The sequence below is a fragment of the Aegilops tauschii genome, chromosome 2 (genome assembly GCF_002575655.3).
Source record: "Aegilops tauschii subsp. strangulata cultivar AL8/78 chromosome 2, Aet v6.0, whole genome shotgun sequence".
In the NCBI taxonomy this organism is placed as follows: Eukaryota; Viridiplantae; Streptophyta; class Magnoliopsida; order Poales; family Poaceae; genus Aegilops; species Aegilops tauschii.
The window spans coordinates 650,436,889-650,462,316 of NC_053036.3; the positions used below are offsets into that span (position 1 = coordinate 650,436,889).

Consider the following 25,428-nt stretch of genomic DNA (forward strand, 5'->3'; position numbering starts at 1 on the left):
TGTCTAAGTGTTTCTTGCAAAATAGTTGTAGAATAATGGCTCGCGTTTCCACCTTCCCTATTAAAATTGAATAACTGTTAAATATCTGGTTAAAACTTTACGATTGGTAACGTAATATGAGGATTGTCCTCAAAAGTGCCGAGAAGGACTTTGTCCTATCGCATGCTTTCCGTATCCTCCCGCTAAAGCTATGGATCATGTGACTCTCGTCCTTCGATCCAAAAGCTATAATTCTGTTTCAGTCAAGTGCAATATGTTTGCTTCCATGAAACCCAAACTTCGAAAGTTGGGATAGTTATATGATATTCATGGAACTGAAAATTATTTTCAGATACAAACAAAGCAATGTTTGTTTGCAAGTATTAGTAAAAGTGTTTACTATGCATTTGACTGTTGGGAAAGGGATCCAGAAGAACGTCTATCATATAATGAAAGGTGAATAAAACAACAACTTAAAGAGAAAGGAAGTGTCCAAAGGGTGTTAGTATGACTTACACGCCTAGGAAGTCCGGGGCTAACGCCACTCTTAAGTTGGGTGCTTCTTTTGCGAGTAGGAGAAATACTAAAAGTTAAACTGTTAGAAGTAAAAAGGCAGAAAGAAAGATGACTGGAATATCCAGCTCATGTATGAATGTCATACAAGTTTTTGCTGTATAGTAGGCTGGTCAAAGATATAGTTCTTGGGAATTATGGTTAAACATGTTAATCACTAATTCTTGGGTATTGTGAGTTAATCACAAAGATACCCGCTCGATTGCATTCAATTGCGAATCACTGTAAGAGCTACTGTGGCCTAAAAGGACTAGCCAGAAATGAGGTTAAGGTATACACAGGGAACATAGTAAATGTTACTATACCTTCCATCGGTGTATTGCCGTCTGTATTTATTTTCATAATTCATTTAGAGTTTTACAAACTCTATCCCATTGCATAAGGTATCTTGCAAGAAGGTTGTTCATAAGAGAACCTTTTATGCTCGATGTTATGAATAACACAAGGGCCATACTTTCATTATGAATGAGATGTATGTTATGAATATTGATAATAATACAATACCTCTGGGTTTACTTTCATAATTCATTTTAGAGTTTCATACACTCTAGCCCATTGCACAATGTATGTTGCAAAAGAGTTGTTCATAAAAACAACAATTGTTGTTAAGTATTATGAATAAAATGAAGGGCCATGCTTCCATCCAAGATGGGACGTATGTTATGAATATTGAGGGTAATATGATACATCCATAACACTGACGCTAAATGTCGCAAGACTAAAAGAATACCACACAAGTGTGGCACTACATTTGGTCACATTGGAGAAACCCGCATGGAAAATTCCATTATGATGGATTTTGAAGTCTTTTTGATTTTGAATCATCTGACACTTGCAACTTTCCTCCGAAAAGTGATGTGACTAAAATACCGTTCACAGGCAATAAGGAACGAACAACAAACTTATTAGTGATCATACATTTGATGTGTGTAGTCCGATAAGTGTTGTTAGTGGTGGATTTATTTATCTTCATAAATGACTCAAGTAGATATATGGATATTTACTTGATGAGACGTAAGTCTGGATCTTTTGAAATCATTCGAAAGGTTTTCAAAAATGAAGTAGAAGTTATTGTAACAAGAAAATTATGTTTCTGCAAATTGATTGCACAAAGGAATATTTGAGTTACATGTTTAGCGAATGTCTGATGAGTTGTGAAAGGGGTTTCATAACTTGCACCTCCCGGAACACCACTGCAAGTGAAAAGTCCGTCGAGATGTAATCTAACCATTTATGACATGGTAAGGTCAAAGATGACATAAATAAATTTGCCATTATCCTTTTTAAAGTGATGCTTTAGAGACTGCGGCTTTTACACTGAAAAGAGCTACATCGGGTCTGTTGAAATGAAGCCATGGTATGGTACGCCCAACCATGTTATATCTTTTCTTAACATTTGGAATATGGGGCTTGTGTAAAAGGTTACAAACCTATTCCAAATCAGACCAGTGCTACTTTGTAGGTTATACCAAAATGTTGGGTATTCCTCCCTCACTATACCGAGGCAAATAGTTTTGCCGTGAAACGGTGTGCTTTTAAAGAGAATGGTTCTTTCAAAAAGGTGAGTGGGAGAATAGTGCAACTCGACGAGATAAACATTATCTAAGTCATCAGATCAAAGGAAAGAGACCTTCGAAGTAATTCCAGAGTTTCCTACTGCGACTGATACGGAAGTTTCTACAATAAAATGTATGAACTTCGGTCGAACTTGCAGCTGAACCACGTAGGCAAGGCTCGTGCAAACCTCTCAGGTGCGCAAACGAGATATTGTTGTTAGACAACATTATACCTACGATACACAAGGAAGCGTTGATGGGCCCTGACTCCGGAATTGGCTAAATGCCAATACAACCCAAGTTAGTTTCCATATAAGTGATTCAAGATTAAAACCTTGATACACCTTTCGGAAGACTTAGAGTCTAACGAATATTTATGGAACTTAAAACTGATATGGATAAAAAATTTTATCCATAAAGCTCGACTTGTTGAAATAACAAGTTCAAGAGTTGACTACGATGAGGTTGTTTTCATCGTAGCGATGCTTAAAGTCGGTTCGGGTTGAACTAGCAATTAATACATATTTCAATCATGAGATATGAAACATGGATGATAAAAGGATTTCCATCTGATGGAAATGAAAGCTAGGACTTGTATATGATACAGTCCAAAGTAATTTGTCGATCTAGAGGATGCTAGTAGGTATGCAAACTTCAGAGTTCCAGCAATGGACAGAAGAGAGCAAAATGGAGTTGGAATCTTCGTGTTTTGATGAAAGGGTCAAAGGGGTTTTGAGTTCATCAATGGGTAACGAAGATGCTTGTAATTCAAGAAAGTAAGTGGGAGCGTAATAATATTTCTAAAAACCTTATGTGCTTGGCACATTGGTAATTGGAAATAAATTTCCTGACACGAATTAGGACTTCATTTGAAAATAGTTTTTCGATGAAGTGCTTAGGCTAAATAGCCTCAATATTAGGCATGATGATCTATGGAGATAGATTTACCTAATGGGGCTAAGCAATGAATACATATTGACAAGATGCTAAAACCTTTTAGAATTTAAAACGCCAAGGAGTGATTCTTGCCAAAGTCACATGGAAGGAGTTTTTGCAAGACTCGGTGTCCCAAAACACTGATGAGTAAAATACATGATGCAGATTCCACACACTTTTGTGTTTGGATTAATCATGTATTCCATGGTATGTAAAACAACCAGATATGTCCGATACTCCCAAGGTGTTGCGAGTATGGATACTAAAGTGATCAAAGTACTGATCATGGGGCAACAGTGAAAGATGTCATTGAGTACTAGAGTAAGTACTGATGATATGTTTTCTTGCAAGCGGAGATCATGAAGAGTTCGTTGTAAAATGTTACATCGATAGTCTTCATCTTTTCACCGTGCGATTTTCGATTTAAGTTAAGGGTTTTGTGTAACACACAATGTGGTGGCACAGTTAGTTGGAATTTGTTCAAACTAGTTACTGTGGCGAATTCTATAACAAGGGCTAAGTATGTTGACGCTTTAGAAGCGACAAAGAAGATGTTGAATCATATAGTTCATTCATGAACTTAGTATAGTTCCAAGATGGCTTTTGACAATGGGACACTACTGCAGGTAGTTGCTCCATAACTCAGTCTGAGGAATCCAGGTTCGACCTGTGATTCACATACATACAAAGCCAAGTCCACACAAAATATGATTTTTTGTGAAAACGTGAAAACGCGAGGACATGCAAAGATACACACGGAACTGAAGTCGTCAGATCCGTTGGACATCAGGCTATACCACAAGCGAAGCATATTTACACCGGTGTGCCACAGGTGTAAAGTGCATTAGCATTAACTAGATTATTGACTCTAGTGCAAGTGGGAGTCTGTAGGAGATATGCCCTAGAGGCAATAATAAATGATATTATTTATCTCCGAGTTCATAATTATGTTTATGTTCCATGCTATAACTGCTATGGTTCTCGAGTCTGCAATAACCACGAGGCTCGGAGGAAGACTCATATGCACGTGTGGAATAATAAACGGTAAAATGTATTCCTAGTCTGGCCTCTAAGACTGGCTCAAGTGTTGCATGATGGTTATGTTTTCCTGATCATGGGCATGTCTATGTCAGCAACCTTGAGGGCATAATGTTAAGAGAACATTTGTGTTGAATCGACCCGGCATGATGTTATGCTATAAGATTCATTCGTCACAAGTTTATTGGTACATAACACAGAGATGGTTAACGTTTGCATGATTCCTTAGACCATGAGAGTATCGAGTTTCTTCATGCTTGCTTCATGAACTTTGGGGTTTGTTAAACGTCATCCGTAAATGGGTGGCTATTACGGCGGCTTACGGGTTCATGGAAAAGTGTGTCAAGTAACTTGATAGCTCAAGATTGGGATTTGCTCCTCCGACGATGGAGAGATATCTCTGGGCCCTCTCGGTGTTACGGTATCCATCATCGTCTGGCCAGACACTTTGTGATTTGATCACGGGGATGCCGGAACACGATAACGAGAAAAGAGAACAATACTGGTAACGAGGTAACTAGCATAGTGGACAAGTTGTTGATCCACGGGAATGCCAACATGTCTCACCTCGGGTATTTGTAACATATCGCGAAGCAACAGGAATAGCACACGACAACTGGAGGTTCACTCGAATATTTATTCGTGTGGGTATAGGGGTCAATATGGGTGTCCACGGCTCCGATGTTGATCATTGATCGGAAGGGGTTCCGGGTCATGTCTATACTTCACCGAACCTATAGGGTCACACACTTAAGGGTCATCTATCTGCTGAATACTAGACAGGGAGTCTGAGAGAAAATCACCGAAAAAGTTTCGGACACCGAAAAGTTTCGGACAGCGGAATCGTACCGCAGAGAGAGGTCATCGGATAAGTTTCGATGATACCGAAAAGTTGTTTCGGGATACACCATTAAGTCAAATTGGTTTCGGCACATGCCTGATAATTCTTGGAGGATGCCAGAATCATTCTGGAAGCTTTTTGGAATTTTCTGAGATAAAAACCGGAAATGTTCTGGAGCTGCCGGAGCCACTTCATATGCGTTTCGCAGATGAAAATCACTAAAACCGGAATTGTTTCGGAACGCGTTGAAAATCATTTTAGTGGGTACTGGAAATGTTCTTAGCCCACATAAATATTTTCAGTTCGATCAGACGCTGAAAAATGTCGTCGTGAATAGTGAAAATCAGCTTTATGGTTACTTTATGGAAAGCCACCTTTTGGGGCTTTGCTCCAAAAGATCTTGGGGATGACATGGATGGATAGGAGCCATTTTTTGGGCCCCTCATGAGGGTGTGGCCGGCCACATGGGGTATCCCCCCTTGGGGACCCTCTTGTTCCTTGGTTTCACTCCTAGGTCCTTGTGGAAGGACTTCATTCATGTGCATTTTGGGTTTTTTGTGAAACTACCCTACCCCCTTGGGATTTCCTATAAATAGAGGTGGAGGGGCAGCCCTCCACACTCATCCCTTGCTCTCATACACATGCCATGCATTATCTGGCTTCTTCTCTCCCTCCCACGAAAAGAGTTTCGTAGGGCCGTAAGGCTGTCTGGGTTCCGGCAGGAACTAGTTCTGGACGGCGAAGCCCTGCCGGATAGATGACACCGTATGTGTGCAACTCTATAGAGAGATCGTAGTTTCGGTCTTAGTTCGTGAGTGCCTCCCGAAGGGCTGTCCGCGTGACCGTCCGAGTTTCGAAGGTCCTCCCGAAGGGCTGTCCGAGTGACCGTTCGAGTTTCGAAGGTCCTCCCGAAGGGCTGTCCGCGACACCGTCCGGGGGGCTGTTCGACCGCCTCCTGGAGGGCTGTCTGAGGAGCAGATGAGGGTATACATCCTCGCGGTTGGGAGGTTGTAAATCCTAGCTGCGGGGATCTGCACCGCCGATCGTCATCGACTCTACTTCCCGCTGCGCTACGAGTCGGTAACGAAAAAGATCAAACCATGTATGCAGTCTCCATAGTGGTCCTGGGCTGGTGCGTAGGTCGGAAAATTTTTGTTTTCTGCTGCGTTCCCCTACAATATTGTTCATTGAACTATAGTGAATCAATTATGAGTTCTTTGCTGCGTAATTTTTTTTGAGGGAATTCTTTGCTGCGTAATTAGATAGCCGTGTATGCTCTTTGATCTATTTGTCTACTTCACTCAAGTTTCATAAGTAGTTCTTCAGAGGGAGTTGTGTGCGGTAGTGGGTACAACTTGCGGTGATCCATCCCAGTGACAGAAAGGGAATGAGCACGAATTGTATTGTTGCTACTTGCTTCTAAGGATAAAATGATGGTTTCTTTATCACACTTGGATGATAATTTTACTGTCTACATCATGTCATCTTTCTTATTGTAGTACCCTACTATTTATTATGAACTTAATACTTTGAGATGCATGCTGGATAGTGGTCTTTAGGTGGAGTATTAGTTATAGTTCTAGTTGGATAATGACCTACATATCGTGGACATTATGCCTATACGAGATTGTGCCATGAATGATCATAGTCATAACTCTATCTTATGTTATTGCGTACACCGTTATAATTACTTTTCTCGCTGTTCCAATTTATTATTTTGTCCTATTTATCAATTCCTACCATACCATATAATCTATCCTTGTAACTAGGAGCACAAGAAGTTTGACAACGTTCCTGAAACACTGGGGGAAGAGTATTTTGTGTTTGGTGTGCAGGTACCGACGATTTAGGTTGCTGAAGAAATCCCTACTGGTTCGATAAACCTTTGTTCTCATTCGAGGGAAATACTTATTGGTAGGTTACTTTAGCCTTACACTTTGGGGGGGGGGGGGGAGGGAGGGTGGTTACCCAACAACTCTTACGAGAGGGCAAGCAAGTTTTTGGGTGCCGTTGTCGGGGAATTTCTTCCAACTTTAATAGGTCCTACACATTACCACTTTTCTCTCTTGTTATCCATCTTACCTAGTTACTTTCTATTTACTATTTGTTTGCCTTTTTGCTTGCTAAAATTTTAAAAACCACAAAAAAATTAAAAGAAAGAATTATATACATTTTTTAACCTTGTTATCATGGCTAGTAATTCACTTCCTACCACTTCACCCGAGCTAGAAGTGCTTCACTTTAAACAAAGAAGTGGGGAGATATTAAAGCCTAGTTTATAATGTTGGACACTCATAATAGATCCATAATTAAAATACTTCTTAGTAATTTCTATGTAGGTCTAATCATGCAAAATAGGAGCACTTCATATTATGTTGCTGAAAGAAACTTCATTGAAAATGACGCTATGAATTCTTACGAAATGAGAATCTAATACCATAAAGTGCGCTCCTTTTTCACAAAAGGGAGTTCAATTGCTTGAGAAATTAGGAGAGGTCCAAAGTGATATAATGGACCTAAGTAAAAATGGCTTCCTCCCCCGCCAAAGAAATTAGGAGAAATCTGTCCCTCTGTCGCCCGCCATTGCTATATAAACCGCTGCCCCAGCCATAGTCGCAGTCATTCGCCTCCGATCCCTCTCTGCACCACTCCTACCATGTATTCCTCCCCCGCCAAAGCTCTCTGGGACAGGCTGACACCGGACCAGAAGAAGGAGATGGCCGCCATTGCTGCTAGCTGGTTGGCCGGCAGGCAACAGGAGGACGACGACGTCCCAATGGAGGACGGCCGCCGCCGACGAGTCGGCGCCACCATCCTCCTCCTCCGCGCCACCCTCACTGGTGCACTGCACCATGACCATCGGCGAGGCCCGTTCCCATTACGTGGACATGGTGTGGGAGGAGCGGTTCTGGGAGGCACAGGCCGCCGCTGCCTACAATCACCACCTTCTCCAGGAGCACCTGCAGGCGGAGGAGCAGCTCAACGCCGGTAGGAAGATCACGCTGGACGCGGACGTAGCGGAGCAGGTAGTGCTTCTCGAGTCCTACCGCTCCGCCCGCCTCGCCCGCAAGCGGTACCGCCAGCGGGTGGCGGAGGTGGTGGCGGCCGCGTACAAGGAGGGCGACAAGGCGGTGTTCGGCAAGACCGACGACGAGGAGGAGGACATCGCCGAAGACGGCACATCCGCGGGCGCCGCCGGCAGTGAGGAAGAATAGTGCACAGTAGGTCGCCGCCGCTCGGGTCCCGGGAAGGCCACCACTCCTCCCCTCTCGTCGAAGCCAAGCTTGGTTGGCTGAACATTGTTGCTTCCCGTGGCTCCGGAGGTGGAAGTTATGGAGGCAGAGCTGGAGAGTGCCGAGGCGGAGCTAGGGAAGGCGAAGCTTCAGTTCTTGGGGTTCATGGCCGGACACGGGGAACGGGCGCCGATGACCATTTAGATTAGGTAATTATGCCTAGCCGGACGAGCTCCGCTTAGTTGATGTAATGTAATAAAAAATCCGTCATGTTTATATAAAATTCGGCCGTGTTTATATGAAATCCAGCCATGTTTGAACGAATATCGCTCAGTTAGTTCGAACTGTTGCCAAAATGCATGCGGTTATGGTTGGATGGCGTCTTCCTGCATCCGTGTCCGCGGACTGGTACCTCCCTATCCGCGAATGGATGCGGAAGAAAATTTACGGGTTGACGTTGGAGGTGCCCTTATGTTCACGCGTGAGAGAGAGCTTGTCTTTTACCTGTATATTCGCGCCTATCAGTTTAGTTGTCATGTGAGCCCTTTGTCCTTAGCATCTTGAACTAAGAGATATTTAGTTAAACAATGTAGTGTTTGATCAACACATGCGTGGCCCACTGAATACACACTAATTAATTAAGCCACATGCCTATCGTGTTCAGATCGCGTCTCTAGTGTTGGCGTAAGGCATGCGAGAAATGATGGAGGTTTGGCTCTTCGACCCATCCCGGTCCAAGTTTGCGCTGTTTTTGGGGTAAAACGGACAACGCGCGGACGGGCGGGCCGTGTGCGCATGTCCTCCCCTAGCCCGCAATCGGTGGCACATGGACGTTTTTTTTCTATCCGCCCCCCTCCCTCCCTCCGGCCGCACCCCCTCCACTCTTTCCCACTCTTGTCCACTCTTTCCCTCGCCGCCGCCGCCGCCGCCGCCGCCATTGCAGCTGTGCAGCTCGGACGCGCGCTCGCCCAACCCTTCCCCTCGTCTCCCCCAAGCTACCCAACCACGGCCACCTGATTTGAGCACCCGGCGGCCGGATATGGAGCGGATCCGGTCGGTCTTGAGCTCGCCCGGCTGTGGGAGGCCGCGCCGCGCCATGGACTAGCCGGGCACCGGGCCGGAAGGCCCTGGCAAGGCCGCAAGGCCGCATGCAGGTAGTGGCTCCTCCTCTAGCCGCTCGGGTCTACACCGTCGGTGGTCCGCCGGCAGATACACGAATGGCGGTCGGCCAGGTTCGGTGCTAGCCCAAAAGCTCGTCGGCGCACTGTTGCCACTCATTAAGTGCGACCACTGCCCAAAGAAGGTCGTGCGCCGCGTGTCTACAACACCAGAACATCCCGGATGGGTGTTCATCAAGTGCTTAAACGATGGGATATGTGCTATTTTTAGCTTTGGTTGTGCTCTTGGATTTGACTAGTTGTGCTAACTTAAAATTTTATTGTGTAGCATGGATGCAAGTTTTGTTATTAGGAAGAAGAGTACATCGATATATTGATAGAGCGCAATTTAGTAGATGTTCGTGCACTTTTAACTACCACAGAGGCTAGAGATGAGACTAGTGCACTTGTTGCTAGAATAGAGGCTAGACATGAAACTAGATGTGAGGAAGCAACGTCTACTTCTTTACACTCGAAGAAGAAAGAAGCATGCAAGATCGAGCCTCCTCCGCAAATAAACAATGAATGCATCGAGAAGGCACTAATCCAACTTACCAGAGCAGTTACGGAAGTTGGATATCTTCTAAAATGTATTCTTGTGGTTCTTGTTTTTTTGTCTTGGTTTTCTAGTCAAAATTTGGTGATGTATTTCTCATGTACCAAAAATGAATGATGAAAAAAAGTTATGGGCTTGCAAAGAAAAATGTACGCGGACAGGATGCGGCCGGGATGCGTCCGCGTGTTGGGCGCACGGCCACCGCATCCCAGAAACTGCCCGAACACGACCCCATTGCCCTACCAAAGGGACAGAATACCGGGCAAAACGGACGTCCGTTTGGGGTCGTGCGGTGGAGTTGGCCTTACAGCTGCTAACAAACCGATATGAGACTGACATGTGGACCCAGCTGAAGATATATGTAACATATAAGGTTCTAGGGTAACATCTCGGATGAAAGCTTCCATATGACGAATATTTTTTCAAAAAGTTTGACAAATTGAACATCTATCATAAATTTAAATTTAAATTAATTTTGTGTGTGCTGAAACGAAAACAAATCACTTCCTATAGATCAGAATCCACCCTTTATTCACAGCAAAGTTATTTTTCATTTCGGTAAGAGCAAACTGAATTTAAACTGGGTTTGTTTATAGATGTATGTTGATTGTTTTAAACTAGAATATTGAAATGTAGAAAATTTGCATGCCTTTACCAAATTAGAGGACATTTTCACCTTGTACGTTAACTGTCACAAACGTCTATAGATCAATGCTGTTGCTACTTTGTGTTCCTTATATTTTGCAAAAAAAAGGAACTCTTTTATCCTGTGCCATAAAACTCTTCCTTTTAACACTTCTATATGCTGGGTTGACGGCATCTCATCAATATAGCTAGGTCTCTAATTTTAGTTCTGAAGTAAACGGACCCAGTGGGTAAACAAGTGGACATACAGTAGGCTTATCCTTGCCAAAATGGACAAATAGAGTGTTTTGCAAAAAATAATAAAAAAATTGAAGCTCTAACAGTCGGGCTGTTGGTAATGAAAATGTCAAACCTTCATACAAATAGGCAGCAATGCACGTGCATACTGGCACTACTTGTATCATACTGGCATTCTAAGATGACGATCACATACCTTTTAGACTAAAAATCATAACGACAGTTTGACTTCTAATTAAAAATCCACTTTGTTTATAAAAAACTATGTACGTTATGCGTTTGTTTTACAATTCTAAGGCAGAGCAAAGACCAGACCTCATTCAGTGTTTCACTCTTCCCTGTTCTTCTGAATTATAGTTGTAGTTACAAGGATCATGACGCAAGCAAGCACTTCGACAAAATTTAACATGAAGGTTGGTTTCTTTTGGAGAAATAAAAATACATTATTCCTATAAAGGATGGTGGAGTACCCGCCTTCGTGACTGCTCGACGGCGATTAGAGCCTCCCAGCCGTCCGTTGCCGGGTGGCATGCTGCAGGAGCTTCTCGGGGCCGCTCTAGGCCGTCCAATCTGCCTGGACGGCTCCGACCCGGGCGACTTGGTTGGAGGGTCCATGACAGATGGACTGAGGGCGCGCGATCATTACAGTCAGTGTGCGTCCATGACGGGTGGACTGAGGGTGTGCGATCGCCGCACTCAGACGGCTGGTTGATGACGAGTAGACCGAAGGCGCGCGATTGCTACATTCGGAAAAGAGCCTCCTCAACGTACATTGTCGGTTGGCTTGCGGCAGGAGGCTCTCGTGGATGAGGCGAGCCGTTGCATCTGCCCGAACCAGCAGGTGTCCGGCCGACTAGTCTGGAGTGTCCATGATGGGTGGACCGCTCAGCTCGCTCGGGGCCAACGTCATTGGGCAGTGTCAGGCCTGCCAGCACACTCACGCAAAGCTCTAGTTGAGCCCGCCTAGCGGCGTACTTGCCCCTAGGTGGGTTGGTACGGTCGCGACAGGCACGAAAGCCGGGTCCCGGTCACAGCGCCGGCTCGCGCGTGGGGCCCGATTCGGGATTGCGTGTGCTAGTGGGCGCGTGGGGCCATCCCGCCCGAGCCGGCTGCCTTGTTGGTGCCTGTTTCATCCAGTTAGAGCCGGCTCTTAGCGTCTCCCGGCCAGAGTCGGCACAGCGTGTTGTCCGGTGCTACTTGTGATATGCATTGGGATTTTCCCTGAAGAGGCTGGATGAAATAACATAGTAGCAGATAGTATTCCCCTCAGTGGAGAACCAAGGTTATCGAACCAATAAGAGATTCAAAGACAAAAGTCGACAATACCTGCACACGAACAAACAAAATACGGCACCCAACACGGGCAAGAGGGTTGTCAATCCCTTGTACTTGGTAATTGTAAGGATTAATACCGATAGTTGTAGATATATAAATTGCAAAAAAAAACTAATAAATTGCAGCGAGCTTGTTAGGGCTGTAGTAATAATGATGAATGGACCCAGAAGACATAGCTTTCACTAGCGGCATCTCTCTCAAGAACATAGCAAATGATGGGTACACAAATTACGTTCGGCAATTGATAGAAAAGAGGATAATAATCATGTTATTCATGGCATGATGAGTACTACGCATTATATCCGTGACAAGTAGACTGTTAAACTTACTGACGCCTACTACCGTTACTCCATTTCGAGAGCGCTTCTATGCTTGGATCTCTACGTATTAAGTTGATAACAAACAAAGTAATGCTTGAAGCAGGATGACATAATATAGACAAAATAAGGATAAATAATATGATTGAACCACGTCATTTTATCCTTAGTAGCGACAATACAAATATGCGCATTGCTATCCTTCTGTCACAAAGTAAGGACACTGCAAAATTAAAACTACTAATATGCACCACTTTCACTAAAGATCTAATTATCAACTTGGCAAAGAAAACTCATAGATCGGTAAGCATAGTTACAACAATCACACAATAAAGTTTAGAATATAACTCAATTAATTTCAATGAATAATCTGATCATAAACACACAATTCATCGCCTCCCAACAAACGTATTGCAAAAGAAGATTACATCGAAAGAACTCCGAGGATAACATTGTACTCCCTCAGTTCCTTTATGTAAGGTATATTATTTTCGGTGCATAATTATAGATTAGTTAGGACGAAATTACTCTTGGCAAAATTATTGGTTATTGGCAAGTAAATCAGTTAGTCCAGGAAAATAAGAGATACATGCAATCGAGAGAGAGAGAGACTTTCCTTCTTTTACTACAAGGAGAGATACACACAATCATGAGAGAGATACTTTGCTTTTTTCTGGAGGGCTAAAAAGGGAATTGTGAGGAATTAGAAGAGATACACACAATCACTGACTTGAAGCCTTGAATTATTACTCAAAAAAAGGGGCAGCCCGGTGCATGTAGCTCCCGTTTGCGCAGGTTTCGGGGAAGGGTCCGGCCACTTCCCCTGACCTGTTATAGTAAGTTTACAGTTACTATGGGCCTTGAGTTCACATAGAAGTAGAGTAGGTCAGGCTCCTTAGAAACGATTCAGGACAGTGGCTTAAGTGTGCCAGTTATGATTTGTCTTGATGTAGGCAGTAGGCTGCTGGTAGTCAGTGGCACAGATAACTTAAAAGCTGGAGTACTATTATCTAAAGCTGCACTGTTGTCAAAGGTGTAAAATCCAAACCCTGAAACCTGTTACTGCGGTAGCCGGTAGGTCTCTAGTAACTGGAAGTTTGCATAATCTCACCCATGGTACGATAGGCTTTTTTGGCCCATGTGTGTGTTCAAGGGCCTTTCTGTTATAATTGGTGCTTGGTACAATATTTAGTGCTACTCTTGAACCCGTTGGATAACCATACATCAACTTCTGCAATTTTGTAGCAAAATTTGGCTCGGACAGATGATGAGTCCTGGAAGGAGCGGGAAGCTGCTGTTTTATCGATTGGTGCTATAGCAGAGGGATGCATCACTGGGTTATACCCCCACCTTCCACAGGTAACCAACGACATATTCATAGCCCCATATACGTTGCAAGAAAGCAATTCCTCTCTTGACTAAGCCTCAGTAACAGCAAGAACACATGCCATGCATCAAATCATATTGAGACGACCATGGCTGATAATTTTCCTGAATTTAGTCTTCAGAAGCATTTTAATTAGCCTGATTACTTGCTTCTCTCATGAACCTTCTATAACATATCTGAGAATTTTCTTCTCAGCATGTGATAAAATCTTTTAAAAAATTCAGTTGCATTAATAGTTCCTGCATGATAAATTTCACATTCAGTTGCATCAATAGTTCCTGCATAATAAATTTCACATTCTTCCATGATCTGTGTTATCTGTGAGATTTTGGACTCTAGTGAGTTGCGGTTCAATTATTACTTTTCCTGTCTTCAACTATCTCTCTACATCGCTTGCAGTTTGCTGTATCTTTTCTGAGATGTTCTGTTCCATTGCAGATGGTTGCCTTCCTAATCCCACTTCTCGATGATAAGTTTCCTCTTATTCGGAGTATTACTTGCTGGACCCTCTCCCGATACAGCAAGTTCATTGTTCAGGTAACAGAATAATCATATGTATTGATGCTACATCGTCTGTTTGGAAGTATACCTTTTCCTGCAAAGGCTTGATTTTTTTCTACCTACCATGTAGTGCCATTAGAACATGTAGCATTTTTGGTTGCGTTGGTACATGTATAATATGTTGTGTATTTAAGCCTGTACTGGTGAACCACTCACTTCAATGTATACACCCAGTGGTCTCTAATGTTTCCGGGGGTAGGTACCCAAAGGGTTCTACTGTGGACTTCAGACAATGTTTTACTGAAGTGGACTTTGTTTATGTGTCCTTAGTTCGTAGATTTGTCTCTCTTAACTTCTTATTACACTTCTTTTTTTGCTGGCGCAAAGCCTTGGCCATCCAAATGGTCGCGAACAATTTGATAAGATTCTCATGGGTTTGCTTAGAAGGATATTGGATACTAACAAAAGAGTGCAGGAGGCTGCCTGTTCTGCATTTGCAACGCTTGAAGAGGTTCTTTATCTATTTTTGAGTTGATTTCCTGCACTGAGATCTTGTGTGTAATTACTAATTATGACATATTGGCTTCTGTTCTTCAGGAGGCTGCAGAAGAACTAGTACCGCGACTGGAAGTCATTTTGCAGCACCTTATGTGTGCATATGGAAAATACCAGGTTCATTAGATTTCAAACATTTATAGTTTGCAATCAGCTATTCCCTCCATTTCGCTATACAAGACCACCTGTCCAAGTTCATGGTAGTTAGACTCAAACACGAGGTTGACCTTGTATACCGAAACGGGGCAAGTTCACTTCTTAGTTCTAATGCTATGTTTTCCTTCTGAGCAGAGGCGGAACCTTAGGATACTCTATGACGCTCTTGGTACCCTTGCTGATGCTGTTGGAGCAGAGCTAAACCAGGTTCAACATTTGATAAATTCCCCTTTTGCTTGTTCTTTGACTTATCAAATAAACTTCTTTGACGGTTTCCTCATTCAGTTTTCCATGGTGTTAGTTCCTTATCAAGATTATTAATCCCTTCTAAATGATGTCATGCAGGCAAAATATCTTGATATATTTATGCCACCATTAATCGCGAAGTGGCAGCAACTTCCCAACTCTGACAAGGATCTATTTCCGCTACTTGAATGCTTTACATCTATTGCACAGGTATTGCTAATATTTTCATCTGTGACTAGCTTGTACTCGTTTTGAAGTCTGAACTTGTTGTATCTATGTGAAAGATCTGTAGTACTGCTAACAGTTGCCTATCTTGATACTGTACTACAAGAATGTGTAAAGTTCTCGCGCATGTCTTTTTCATCCAATATAACTCCTACTGCAGCAATTGGTTTGCTGAGTTAGTTAGTTCTCGTTCTACTAAAGCAGAATTACTTTGCATTTCATTGTGGGTCAGGACAGGATGAGTGGCCTCTTAAATAACCTCTGTTGAATCCTGTCTTATTGTACTCAAAATAACATTAGGAATTCCTATGGACCTTTTCCTTTCAGGCACTGGGACCAGGATTTTCTCAGTTTGCTGAGCCAGTGTTTGTGAGGTGCATCAGTCTTATCCAAACTCAGCAGTTGGCAAAGGTCTGCACAATCCCCCCCCCCCCCCCCCCCCTTCCCCTTCCACTTTAAGGGTAGATTTAACTTAAATATCTACTATGATCTGTACATCAAGTCTAACCACAAAGGCACAAACACATTCCCATGCTCTAACAAGCAATTTTTTTGTCTTAATTGATGCCTTAATAATGCAGTGTTCATCACTGAATGCTTAATGTGTCTTTTTTGGTCATTTATGGAAGAGGAATTAATAATAATATTATGATCTCAAGTAGGATCTTTTCAGCCTATACCTTCTTGTATTTGTACGAGTTGGTGAAAACCACATACACAATTTATCTTCATCATTCTTGTTGGTATAGAAGACACTTGATGAAGTTGCTCCTAATTAGAGTCACATTCTGTGAACATCTGTCATAAGTTTTGTAGTCTTAAGCATAGAGATTTTCTTCTCCTGTTTGCTTGGTTTCTGGTACTCCGATCTTTTAAGTACCCTGGATTATGCCAACTTAAAAATCAATCTGTTTGCCAATTTGACATCAATCTTTGCTGGAGCTTGCTATAGGGTTTAATACATGAGACAAGCTCATCCGGTTCTGTTGCTTAAGGGATATCTCCTTTCTACATGCAGGTTGATCCTGCTGCAGCAGGTGCGTTGTATGATAAGGAATTCATTGTCTGTGCATTGGACCTGTTGTCTGGACTTACAGAAGGACTTGGTGGCGGTATTGAAAGTCTGGTAAATTCAACTCTCCCATCAATGATATTCACTTTTCCTGCATCAAGTTCTCAACATCGAACTACCTCAGTAATTTGAGGGGGCTGCATGTGCTGGCAACTTATGGCGAAAAGAAAATTAAATTTATTAGTATCATGTAGTACATGTTCTTCATAATATGCTAAAATACACACTCGTTAAGGCTCATACACCCCTTACACAGTACTGACAGTGAGTTGAGTTTGGCTAGTAAATTTTATCATACCAGGAAGACTTTCTTATTGGGCAAGCTATCTTTATCTTTGTTTTAGGTTGCACAAAGCAACTTGAGAGATCTACTTCTGCAATGCTGCGTGGATGAGGCACCTGATGTTCGACAAAGTGCTCTGGCCCTTCTTGGCGACATTTCTAGGGTTGGTTGCAAAGCTCCTAAACTGATCTTTGTCATCGCTATGTCAATTTTGAGACTATAACACCTTTTTGTATATAGGTCAGCCCTATACATCTTCAGCCACGCCTCCAAGAATTCCTTACTGCTGCAGCAAAGCAATTGGTAAGTGACTAAGTGCCTATGTTCTTTGTGGTCCAGCATTATTTTATCTCCATTTGTTCCTCACATTGTTTCTTTGATCTAGACTCCACAATCTGTGAAGGATGCTGTGTCAGTTGCCAACAATGCTTGTTGGGCCATTGGAGAATTAGCAATCAAGGTTTGTGCCAAGCGTATTATTATTGGCCAGTATATTATTTGCATATCCCTTGAGTTGTTTTTTAGCATATGCCTTTTGTTTACTACTTGTAGCTCCAGTCGTTTGACATGTACTGCCACTTGCCCCATAGCAATTTCAAAACTCTACCTGTATAAGTTGTGGGCAGTGGGTGCTCTCTGTTTTGTGCCTGGAAGTCAAACGTACTAGTGCTCATCATTATTGTAAAGTTTCTCAGAATATACCTTTGTTTACTACTTGTAGCGCCAGCCCTTTGACATGTATTGCTACTTGCCCCATAACAATTTCAAAACTGTATATATAAGAGTTGTGGGCAGCGGGTGCTCTCTGTTTCGTGCCTTAAAGTCAAGCATACTTAGTGCTCATTAGTATTATTGTAAAAATTCTTGCATGTCTGATTGACTATTCCTTGGCAGATTGGCAAGGAAATTTCACCTGTGGTGATCAGTGTTGTTTCATGCTTGGTTCCTATTCTAACAACCCCAGAGGTGATTGCCTTTTTCCCCATCATGTTCTCTAGGCGACTGATCATTTCAGCTAAGTGTGTTGTTTGTCGTGCCATTTACAGAGCTTGAATAAGTCACTCATTGAAAATAGTGCGATCACTCTCGGGAGGCTTTCATGGGTCTGTCCAGACATTGTGGCCCCTCATATGGAGCATTTCATGCAAGCCTGGTGCAATGCCTTGTGCATGTGAGCATTCCTTTTTTCTTTCTGTAGCTTTTATGCTATAGGCAAAGATTTGTTGTTTGTAGTTTGATTGCATATGAGATGTGGAGCATGGTTTTTCTTTATGCTTTCGTGCAATGCTTCTCGGAGTTAATTTCCTTGTTGTACAGGATAAGAGATGATTTCGAGAAAGAGGATGCGTTCCATGGTCTTTGCGCAATGGTAAACTCGCAGCTCTTTACATAATAGTACTTGCTATTACACTCTTCATAGATGCGAATGGTCACTTACAACAAAAACTCTTGTGTGTGCACCACTAGGTGGCAGCAAACCCCACAGGGGCTGTGAGCTCACTAGCCAACGTATGCCAGGCCTGTGCAAGTTGGAATGTAAGTTAGTCGTTTCTGTTACATCCGTATGCCTAGAGTAGCGTCGCATGTATGAGCTCACTTTTATCTGTGCACAGGAGATAAAAAGCGAAGGTTTGCACAATGAAGTGTCCCAGATTTTGAATGGCTACAAGCAGGTAAAAAACAGCGGGGCCTTTTTGTGGTCGTCGTCGTTTCAGTTTGTGTATGCTGTATGCAAGAAACTGACGGTGATCTTTCTTTCCTCGTAGATGCTCGGAGCTGCCGGCTGGGAACAGTGCATGTCCACCCTGGAACCAGCAGTGGTGCAGAGATTAGCGAGATACGGGGTCTGACGGCGCTGAGAGCCCTGCGCCACCGGTTCTTGCTATACAATCACCACTGGAGTTGAACATGAGAAAAGGAGGGAAGGGCATGAGATTGCGCAATCAGGTGTCCCGGGTGTAGCACATTGTGTGATTTCCTATATGATGATGCGATTGGTTGATTGATTCTGCCTGCCTGGGTTGGTTGGTTGGCTGGTGTTGTATACTGTCCTCTGGTTATACAGGTCTGCTCAAAGTGTAGCGCGGTAAGAATTGAAATGTGACGAGAGGAACTCTGTTTTTGTCGAGTCGGAAAAGGCGGTGCAGGTGCGCGCCTTGTAGGTTATAGGAAGTTGAGGTCGGTCGGTCGAGTCAAAATTTGTATTGGCTGGTTGCAGTGGGGCCTTTTTGGGGTTTCGCTTGTCACAACACTGGCAACCCCAGCAGCAGCACTGAAAGAGTTTTTTTTGTAGAATGTATTCTATGTGAGAGAAAAGAGAGAGAGAGAGAGAGAGTTTAGGTCTAGGGTTTGTTTTTGTAATCCTTGATTAATAGGAAGGGCGTCCTTGTATTGATTCATTCCCAACAATAATAAAAAAAAAGATTGGAACAGCGTCAGAATCTTTGTTTAGATCAGCTGATGTTGTAAGAGTGCAACGACTGAACCGTTGTCATCTGCCACCCCTCCCATTGCTCGACCTTCCCTTCTCCCATCAACCTCTCCAGGTGGAGTATTTAACCAAAAACTACCACATTTCATGGAAGCGTGTCGAAAAACTATCACTTTACGATTTTGTGCGAAAAACTACCACTTTTTTTCTAATCCGTGGCAAAAAACTACCAAGTCGCGAAATCGCTCGCTTCGCCCGCGCTAAGCACAAATCTGACCGGTTGGGCCCATGAACCAAATGCCACCGTGGCCATCCTTCGCGCCGAGCACATCCAGTTTCGCCGTCCTCACCTGCTCCTCCCTCCTCGTCCGCGTCCGCTCCCTCCTCTCGTCCCTCTTCCCCCTCGGCCCGTCCGGGTCGGCCGCCCCGGTGTCGAACAGGGCGCCGCCGCCGCGGGGGGATCTGTTGCTGCCGCTTCCGCTGCCGGTGCTCTGGCGCCGGTCGGCCTTCCTCGGGATGCGGCCAGCGTAGGAGGTGCCGAGGAGGCCCAGCCGTCCTCGTCGGAGAGATCCCAGCCAAAGCGCTCGGCCATCTCCTGGAGGGCCCCGTCGCCGTCGTTGTAGACGTAGTCGAACTTGGAGTCGCCGCGGAGGAAGCGGTGCGCGTGCTCCCACTCGACGCGGTTGACATAGACGGGGTCGTCGAGCACCTCGCGTGCCAGGCGCGCCCAGACCAGCGTGTCCCCGCAGTCGAGCTCCGCGACCACCCAGCGCAGGTAGGACGGCGGCAGCGTGCCTAGCATCTGGCCCTTGTGCTTGCCGAACTCGATCACATGGTCCCTCGCGGGCCGCGACGACGCGCCGGCGCCCGCGGTGGCCCCGAGCGGGCGGAGGAGGGGGATCCTGGCGGGTCTGGGCAGCGTGGCAGTGGAGCGGCGACGGTGAAGGGGGGAGAGAGGCGCCGCTCGGGGTTGGGGTCTCGGCGGAGGCGCCGGGGAGGAAAGGCAGGCCCTTGCGGCGGCGAGCGGGAGCATGGCGTGCTGGCGGCGGCCGGAGAGCAGGGAAGCTTCCGTGAACTCCGGCGCGAAGAATGGCCACGGTGGCACCATGTTCGTGGGCCCAACTGGTTAGATTTGTGCTTAGCACGGGCGAAGCAAGCGATTTCGCGACATGGTAGTTTTTTGGCACGAATTAGGAAAAAAGTGGTAGTTTTTCGCACAAAATCGTAAAGTGGTAGTTTTTCAACACGTTTCCATGAAATGTGGTAGTTTTTGGTTAAATACTCCTCGAGGTGACGTCCTCTACATGCTGTCGTTGGCGACGTAGGAGGACATGGTGTATCACCCCATTGACAACGCCCCCATCAACCTCTGAGAGTGCGCCTGAGGTGGGCGTCTTGTCGGTGGTGGTCATGCGTGGATTCAACATCCTATGTGCGGATCGAATATGTAGGCAGGCGCCGGGCTGATGCAGTTCGACATCAGCTATGTTTGTTGGATCAGGCGGATCTAGCTGGATGCACTACTCGTTGGCTCTGTCACGTTGCGAGGTGGTGTGAGGCGCGACCTTTCTCTCCCTCACTGGTTTTGGTGAACATTGCCATGGCGGCGCATCTGACAGGCAGTGACAACTACGGGGCACTGTATTGGTGCACATAAGGTTGGAAAAAAGGTAGACGTAAGCGAGGCGGTTGGCTTTTGCTTAGTGCCTAGGCGGTGCCTAAGCGCCCTAGGGGCAGCCTAGGCGGTAATATAGTTTTTACTCGTAGTGTATTTATGATTATTATATGGGTGTTGATATTAGTTTAGGGCATATAAATTAATTAATTACCATCTACTGCCATTGGAATACAATCCGTTTGACATATCAGTGTAGTATGCGGCATTATTTCTTGCTTGAGTAGGCAATTCCTTGCTTGCCCTGCCTAGACCTCCATTTATGCCCTAGGCGAGGTGTTTGGCCATTGCCTAGCGCCCAGGCGTGCCTAAACGCCTCCTAGGCACTGCCTTTTCCAACAGACACGGCTATCACTGGCAAGGTGGCAGTGCATGGAAGTGATGCGATTATGTCTTCCCTTCCTTGCAATTTCTCCTTTTTGTCGGCTAGTACTGTGCGAGCAGGCTGGTAGACTGGTAGATGGTTGCAGCGACTATCGAGATAGAAGGTGGTGCGGGTGAAACCCTAGCTGTTAGTTGCACGAGAAAGAAAAAGAGCGAGTCCAGAAGGAGGAGAGAACCACCATCCACGAGTTTTGGATCAGGTTGGCACACAATGGCAGATGTAATTCTCCACAAAATGGAAAGTAGTTCCGAAATCGACCTGCTAAAGCGAGAGCCAATGAGGAGATGACTATTGATTGGCACTTCATGCACTTTAGAAATATCTGTTTAGTTACAGTTAAACTTCACAGTCTTGAACTCCATACATCTTAAGCTATTTTACATCCATATACTCTAAAATCACTCTACCAAGTTCTAAAGATATTTAATGGTACATACACAAACACATTATAATATGTCAAAGGGTATATGTTAATTGGTGCAATAATGTGAAAGTATCGGTTTCCTCTTTGCTTTATTGTCAAAAAAATGTAATAGTTGATTTTTCTTAAACACCATTAAATAAATAATACAAACATGCTTTGTAACAAAATACAGTTTCAATGTAGCACAACAAATGTTTTGGTAATGGTGAATAAATTCATTGAATGACAAATTTCTACCTTATTATAAATGTGCATTTTGAGGTGTTAATGCTGCCAGTTAAACCAAAAAAGTTTTTATATATAAATAATCAAATAACGTATCAATAAAATAACATACATTGATTAGATAAAAAAGTTTAGTATAAATGGATAGGTAAGTATATTTTTAACTATACGGCGAGTTAAGAATGAAATTTTCCTTCCTCAACCAAAAAAACTAGGTTACAAATAATGCGTATTGATCCAACCTAAAACACTAATGCATCGATCCAACCTTAAATTAATAACCCTATAAATCAAGAACAGACACAAAAAAAAAGTTTTACGAAACTTGCACTCCTTAATCAAGAACTTTACAAATCCAGAACCCAAAAAATAAAATAGATAAAAGGTAACTAAGAAAATAATGAAGATTTTAGAGTATTTAGAAAGTAAGAGTTAACAATGGGCGCTAGGATAGATATCCTGGCAGCATGTCTCGATTCCTACTTGATTTCATGAAATTATATTGTGTCGACTCAAAAATTATTACAAAATTCCCATATAATCTGGACTAGTTATTTTCTAAATAAATAGACAGAGATTGTGGTGGTTCCTCAAAAGTAAAACATTATGTCCCACGTAAAAATAATTATATAATATAAAACATATCCAACGAGAAGAAGTAATACTAGTTTGATATTGTAGGTGTTACTGACTCTTTCCTTATGGGCGATTGGAATTACAAATATTTGCCGGCTACAATATCAAACTACCAATGTTATCAATCCAGTAGGAGAACCACGCAAATCCTCGTTGACAGTACCTACATACACAAAAACAAATATTTGCACCCAACGCGATCAAAGGGGTTGTCAATACCCTCGGCGGTTAATTGGAAGGATCAAATCTCGTAGTGATAGGTAAATAAAATAAAACACAAAATAAAAGAACGGTAAATAAATTGCAGCAAGGTATTTCTGGATTTTATATAGGATAAAATTAGACCCGGGGGCCATAGTTTTCACTAGAGTCTTCTCTCTCGAACAAAAAGTATACATTGGTAAACAAATTACAGTTGGGCAATTGATAGAAAAAACGTATAGTTATGACGATATATAAGACAATGATCATGTATATAGGCATCACGTCTGAGACAAGTAGATCGACTCCGACCTGCATCTACTAATATTACTCCACCCATCGACCGCTATCCAGAATGCATCTAGAGTATTAAGTTAATAAAAACGGAGTAACGCCTTATGCAAGATGACATGATGTAGACAAAGTAAATCCAGCCAATATGAATAAATCCCGTCGTGTTCCTGGCAACAATACAAATACGTCTCTTGTCCCCTTCTGTCACTGGGATATAGAGCACCGCAAGGTTGAACCCATTACAAAGCACCTCTCCCATTGCAAGATAAATCAATCTAGTTGGCTAAACCAAATAGATAGATCAGAGAGAAATACAAAGCTATATAAATCGTGCATAAAAGAATTCAGAAAAGACTCAAATATTTACCATGAATAATCTGATCATAAATCCATAATTCATCAGATCCCAACAAACACACCGCAAAAGAAGCTTATATTGAATAGAACTCCAAGAACATCGATGAGACATTGTATCAAAGATCAAAGAGAGAGAAGAAGTCATCTAGCTACTAGCTATGGACCCGTAGGTCTGTGGTAAACTACTCACGCATCATCAGAAGGCAGCAAGGATTGATGATGTAGAAGCCCTCCATCATCGATTCCCCTCCGACAGAGTACCGAAAAAGGCCTTCGGATGGGATCACAAAAAGAACAGAAGCTTGCGGCAGTGAAAAAGTGTTTTGACTGGCTCTCTGTTGGGTTCTTGATTTTAGAGAATTTATAGAGGTAGAATTAGATCAGACGGAGCCATGTGGGGCCCACAAGGCATTTTGGCGCCTACCCCTTGGGCGCACCCTGTTGCCTTGCCGTATCCTCATTTGCCTTCTGACCTACTCCCAAAGCTTCTAGGGTCTCTCTTGTCTAGGAAAAATGGTCAAAAAGGTTCGTACCGTTTGGATTCTGTTTGGTACTGATTTCCTGGAAAACCAAAAACAGGCAAGAAAACAACAACTGACACTTGGCACTAGGTTAATAGGTTAGTCCCAAAAATTGATATATAATTGCATATAAAACATCCAAGATTGATACTATAATAGCATGGAACAATAAAAAAAATTATAGATACATTGGAGACGTATCAAGGGGATCCTCACCATGTCGGTTCTCGGCTTGGTGGGCCGGGCTATGACTCCCATTGTCGGTTTTGTCTAGGGCCACTTTGGGCGTCCCATAGCGGACTATGTGAAGATTCCGTAAGACTTGGAGCACAGTTCGAAGATACCGGATCCGTGGAGGCCTCTGTATCCATCGACGTGACCGACCTAGTAGTGTAAACCCTAGTCCCCGGTGTTGTGCAAGCAAGGGGTCGAGCTAGTCATAGATCATATTGAATCCCGGTGATGTTTGTCTTTGGCGGTGTCACCCTTTTCGCTAACTCGACCGGCCACCTCGACCAGGTCAGGCTTCCGCTCTAGGCTAGATCGTAAGATTCGACAACATGGAGTACATCGCCAATTGCTGCGGAGTGATAATCTTCTCGGGTTTAGTGTCTCACAAGAACCGAGGGCAGCAGAGGCCGCGTATCCCGATCTCGACGTCAGATCGGATCTTGGAGCTGCTGGAAGAAGTCATTTTTGACTCACCCACCACCCATCTCGTTGGCAACATCGAAGTTCTCACTGACTTCCTCCAAGGAACCTCCAAGGAGACAGAAGACACGGAAGAGGAGGTCGGCCAAACCCCGGACAACCGCCCGTCAGCCATGGCGCCCTTACGCAAATGGCAGGAGACCTCGACCTACGAGTGCTACATGGTGAACACGCCAAACGACAGTGCATGCAACATCAACAACAACAACAACAACAACAACGATGTCCATGGCAATGGCAACGACAACATTGGTGGTGCCGAGGACGACCCCAACTATAATCCCGAGAGGGCGAGCCCGCAGTGTGCCAAATCACATGAGGAGGACGGAGGGCTTTGGTCGCTGAGCGAGTTTGGCCCGTGATAAGTCTCATACATATCTATATTTTTGATTATTTCATGCTATTATAATATCACTTTTGAATACTTTTGTATCAATCTATATTATTTTTCTGGACTAACCTTTTAGTTCAATGCGTAGAGCTAGTTGGTGTTTTCTGCATGTTTTTGATTTTACAGAAAATCCGTATTTACGGAGCTCAAAATAACTTGGGGATTCATGATAATTTTTTTGGAGATAGAAAAAAATCCAGAAAGCACTGAAAGGGGCTGGGGGGGGGGGGGACCCCAGGACCCCACGCGGCCGGGCGACCCAGCCAGGGGTCCACCCGTGTGTGTAGGCCGCATGAGACCGCTAGCCACTGCTTTTCGTCCATCTTTTACCTATAGATCCCAGAATTCC

At 43.9% G+C, this 25,428-nt stretch overlaps 1 protein-coding gene and 1 pseudogene across 1 annotated transcript; one reads left to right on the top strand and one right to left on the bottom strand.

Annotated features, from left to right (window-relative positions):
- Positions 1–14,658: 14,658 nt before the first annotated feature.
- LOC141041869 (transportin-1-like) lies at positions 14,659–19,221 on the top strand. The gene is made up of 15 exons (XM_073509409.1): positions 14,659–14,802; positions 14,889–14,963; positions 15,138–15,209; positions 15,348–15,458; positions 15,801–15,884; positions 16,492–16,599; positions 16,890–16,991; positions 17,069–17,131; positions 17,214–17,288; positions 17,723–17,794; positions 17,875–17,999; positions 18,146–18,197; positions 18,296–18,364; positions 18,442–18,501; positions 18,595–19,221. The coding sequence occupies exons 1-15, from the start codon at positions 14,722–14,724 to the stop codon at positions 18,676–18,678; spliced, it is 1,233 nt and encodes a 410-aa protein (XP_073365510.1). The 5' UTR covers positions 14,659–14,721; the 3' UTR covers positions 18,679–19,221.
- Positions 19,222–19,519: 298 nt separating this feature from the next.
- Positions 19,520–20,326, bottom strand: LOC141041448 (uncharacterized; annotated as a pseudogene).
- Positions 20,327–25,428: the final 5,102 nt, after the last annotated feature.